This window comes from Gossypium hirsutum, chromosome A05 (genome assembly GCF_007990345.1).
Source record: "Gossypium hirsutum isolate 1008001.06 chromosome A05, Gossypium_hirsutum_v2.1, whole genome shotgun sequence".
NCBI lineage: Eukaryota > Viridiplantae > Streptophyta > Magnoliopsida > Malvales > Malvaceae > Gossypium > Gossypium hirsutum.
The window spans coordinates 66,588,164-66,592,693 of NC_053428.1; the positions used below are offsets into that span (position 1 = coordinate 66,588,164).

General features: G+C 30.7%; 1 protein-coding gene across 2 annotated transcripts; it reads right to left on the bottom strand.

Moving 5' to 3' along the window:
- Positions 1 to 200: 200 nt before the first annotated feature.
- Positions 201 to 3,985, bottom strand: LOC107904997 (protein ECERIFERUM 26-like). Of its 2 annotated transcripts, XM_041112600.1 has the most exons (3): positions 3,284 to 3,985; positions 1,041 to 1,818; positions 201 to 512 (listed from the first exon to the last, which is right to left on the bottom strand). In XM_041112600.1, the coding sequence occupies exons 1-3, from the start codon at positions 3,599 to 3,601 to the stop codon at positions 454 to 456; spliced, it is 1,155 nt and encodes a 384-aa protein (XP_040968534.1). In that variant the 5' UTR covers positions 3,602 to 3,985; the 3' UTR covers positions 201 to 453. The 2 variants fall into 2 exon arrangements, with proteins under 2 accessions (XP_040968534.1, XP_040968533.1); XM_041112599.1 differs by lacking the exon at positions 201 to 512 and having other exon boundaries at positions 748 to 1,818; positions 3,284 to 3,980.
- Positions 3,986 to 4,530: the final 545 nt, after the last annotated feature.

Sequence of the window (4,530 nt, forward strand, 5' to 3'; positions counted from 1 at the left end):
ATTCAAAATACATATAAATAAAAAATATTCGAATTAAAAGTTGATTGATTAAAGCTAATCAATGTTAGCCAATGTTGGGTTAACTCTTGAACAATTAATGACAGTGTTTATACCACGTGCTATTGTGTGATTAAGTCATGTCATTAATGACTATTGTTGACTAATGATGAATTGATGAAATAATAGTTATTTAAGAATCATTTCTAATGAAAATAAGAATTGAAGTATAAAATTGAAAAAAAATACATAATATAGATACCAATTTATCAATAAACTTTTCGTAAACGATATCTTTCATAGAATCATAATTGAAGTGTTAACTAATAACATATCGACATATTGTTACCACAAAGAATATTGGCTTAAGTCCTGTCTCGTATAACATGAGTCCTCGTCAATCTAAAAGATTGGCTTCATCGTTGTCTCAGCTTGCTTTCCAACGGCTCAATTGTATCACATCTTGTAATAGTTTGAAATGAGTTTAGTCATCCATTCTATGCATGTAGATCGATCTGTCCAAATATTTAGATATTATTTTATGATAATAAGTAGTAAAATGTAAATAAATAAAATAATTGGATTCTAAAATTAATCATGCATTCAAACTAACTATATTACATTGGTGGTAAAATATGTTGTAATTTGCTTTACATAATAGATTACAACTCAAGGATAAGTTATTTTGTTACAAAAGATATCACGTTATGTTGGTAAGAAATTCTGTAATATATTCTAACTCATATAAGATATTTTATAATATAATATTTCATTTTGTAATGACTTGTTACATTAAATGGGTAAAAGCTTAGGCTAAACTTTTTGTATAAGAGCTTGCACTAGAAATCCCCACAAACTAGCCTCATGACCCTTTTCAACTTATTTTTACCATCAGATTTAAATAGTAGGAAACGTATTTTAAGTTCTATGTTGAAATCCCTAGCATAGAGAAATCTAGAGAAGAGCAGCCCTTTTTAGCTCAGCCTTGAGCTTAAATACTTGACCCTCGGGCAAAGTTAGGTTTACCAAATATCTTGGTTCACCTTCATTTTCAGCAGCGGAACCGTGCGGCAGCGGAAAAATCAAAACTGCTCCTTCATCACCCACACATTGGATTGAATAATATGCCAACTTTGGCTTTTCTCCATTCAACTCCAATTCATATAAACCTGCATTTTCTAAGTTCACAAATGTTAAATTTGATCCATACATGATATAATCTGTACACCCATTATCTTTCTCCACTGCGGCTTCAATCTTGTTTCTTTCATCACACACTTGATCTTGATCATTGGCGATCAACGTTGCTAACTTGTTCAAATCCGATTCACCGACCAAGAAGCTTGCCTTGATTGATCTTATAATTTGATTGTTACCAAGAACATTGCTATCGTCATGGCATGGATCTTTTCTACAAACGGTAATAATTTGTGGCTCAAATCCTTCCCTGACTTTGGCTATCGCTCGCCAAAGTAGGGCACAAATTGAGTCGAAAGCCGAAACCGAACCAATCTTGGCTTGCAAGTTTGATAAATGTTTTGTGGTCAAGTTGAAAGAAAAAGTTTCCATTTTGCAGTTATTGGCAAGCACCCAAAGGTCTCCCACATGGTTCACTTGCTTTGCAGAAAGTGGTTCACTGGGTGCCTCAGGTTTTGCAGTATTGGTTAGGGATCTTGGTGCGAGGGCTGGGGAACTATTGACATTGACCTTAGCCATGTGTTGGCCCCAATTGTTGATGAAATTAGAGACTGAAAATGCATCTCCAAGGATATGAGCCCAACTCAGCCCTAGTGAAATTCCACCACATTTGAACAGAGTAACCTGCACAAACATGCACAAAATTTTCAATATCGAATTGTTGTTGGATGTGTTATTTTTGTTAGTATATAAAGCTTTTGTTGAATTGTTGTATCTTATCAATCATAAGTTGAAAGTAATTATATCTTTTTTTATATTTTGATAACATATAATGAAAATTGCAAGATTTTGAACCCATAATATTCATTATTTCAATTTTACCATTTTAATTAAACTAACATTTTGTTTTATTTCAATTTTCTATAAATTTGCATAAGTGTTTATGTTTATCATTTTGACTTTATCTGCATTGTTTTAATATTTTCTATATATTCGTAGTTTATTTTCATTTTTTAATAAGATATATCAATTAAATATATATTTTTTTAAAAATATCGGTGAAAGTTCTATCTTATCCACCCCGAATTTCATTTATTAAAAATATATAAATATTAATCTAAAATATTACATTTTTAATATTTTATTATTTTAAAATAATGATATGGATAAGCATGAGCTTAGGTTTAGAATTTTTTTTTTCAAATCAAGCCTTAATCCTATTCTGTCCATGGCTACTTTTAGTCTTGAGTACTCAAGTTTAAGACCTCTGAATCTTATTATCTATTTTTATCATGTGTGAGTTTTAGTTTAGTTATTAATTCTAATATGGATTGTTTCAACTCTTTTATCTATTTATATTATAATTGTTTAATTCTACACTTTTCTCTGTTCATCTGTATTGTAGTTGACTGATTCTAAACTTTATAGTTACTTGAATATATATTTATATTTGTACTTTCTTTATACTTATAAACTTTGAATAAATATATAAATTAAAATTATGTATTGATGTCACATATTATTTGTCATATTTTTATTAATCTGTACTATATATAACTACTTACCACCAACTCAATAATAACTAAAATATTATTGTTTTGTAAAATAAATTATATTATTTTAAAATTTTTTAATAATTTATATATAAAAAAGAATACACATAAATGGAGTTTGATCTAAAGACATAATGATTTTAAACATTTAATTTACCATTTCAATTAAAGTTTTATTTATTTTTTTCATATAAATATTTTATAAATATAGTATATTTGGTACAAAAATTTAGTGGACAAAAATTCAGTTAAATAGATTACAAAATTAGGGATACTTTTTGATATTTTTCATGATTAATACTTGAAATTCGTAATTACTCCTTTAGAAAAATAACCACCAAAAAAATATTATAAGCATGAAGTATGGAGGAAAAAAATTATTTTCTCACCATATAGTTAGCCAAAGATAATCTAGTTTTATCTTAATATAATCGTAAAGTGATTTAATAATGTTTAAAGAAAATCGCCTTTTGAGCTTTAGGTAAGTTGATATTGTAAATATTGTATTAGTAAAGCGACTTAAATGTTTTTTTTTTCGATTTATATATATATATATAATTTAAAGGTTAAGATGAATTTTGGTAGAAAAAGGATACCTGCAAGTAAACTAAAGGAGAAAAGGGCAACTCAGGGCCGATGGCTCGATGATAAACAAGCAAATTCCTCTTAGAATCGTCGTCAGTTTCAAGCCATTCATCCACAGTTTCATCGCAAACACCTTCCACGAACCTTATGCCGCAGTCATTACACTTTATGTACGGTCGACCCGAAGACTCCGACCGCTTGATCCGCCCACAGGTGATGTAGTAATCGTTAAGCAGGTAAAACATGGCTTCTTTCATGTTCATGACAGTTAGCCCTTCCACTGCATGGCTGGAAAAGAAGTAAACCGCTTTGAGGTAATGGAGTTTCATGGTCAAGTCCAGGCCGCTTAGGTCATGAATCACGTCCGAACCGGTGACACAACCTGGTCCAACCGATGAGAGCCTAAGGTTATAGACAAGATCATGGCCTTGTTGGGGGGGGGGGAACCATGGTTTGCTTTCAAACTTGACTACTGGGAGATGGAACTGAAACTATGGTTGGAAAATTTTATGGTTTTCCGAAATGAGGTTTTTGGGGTTTATAAATTGGTTCTTAAATCATGAGCGGTGGGTGAGTTAATGGGGGAACATTTAATAGGGTCATTTTCATTTGTTTGTTGGATGTAAAACAGCTGGATACTTCGACTTTGCATTAAATCTTCATTGGTTTGAAATAGGAATTCATTCAATTACTAACCAGATTTGAGAAGATGATTATTAGCGTAGGGTAGAGGAAAAGATTGCTCTTATGGGTATTTCTTGGGGAGTTGGGTAGACTTACCATCACGTATTGTTTAACAAATATTCATTAAGAAGATTGTACCACATATGTCTAGATTATTTTACTCCATATAAACTTTTTTTTAATCTGATTGAGTAATTTTTTCAAGGAACTCTATATCTTTTTGGGATTTTAAATCATTCAGGGATTTTCATATAAATTTCACTATCAAGTGTTATATAAATAGGAAGTAACAACATCCATTAGATGCATGTCAACTTTTTCACATACTGCCAGACTAATAAGATATCTAAATGTGATTGTATCCATCATTAGAGAATATGTCTCTTCATAATCAATGCCGGGCCTTTGTGAAAATCCTTGTGCTACAAGGCGAGCTTTATATCTTACGACTTCATCAATTTCATTTTGTTTTCACATAAATACCTATTTATATCCTATCAGCTTTTACAGCTTTAGGTGTTTGGACTACAGGTCCAAAAACTTCACGTTTAGAAAGTGAACTCAGTTCTGCTTG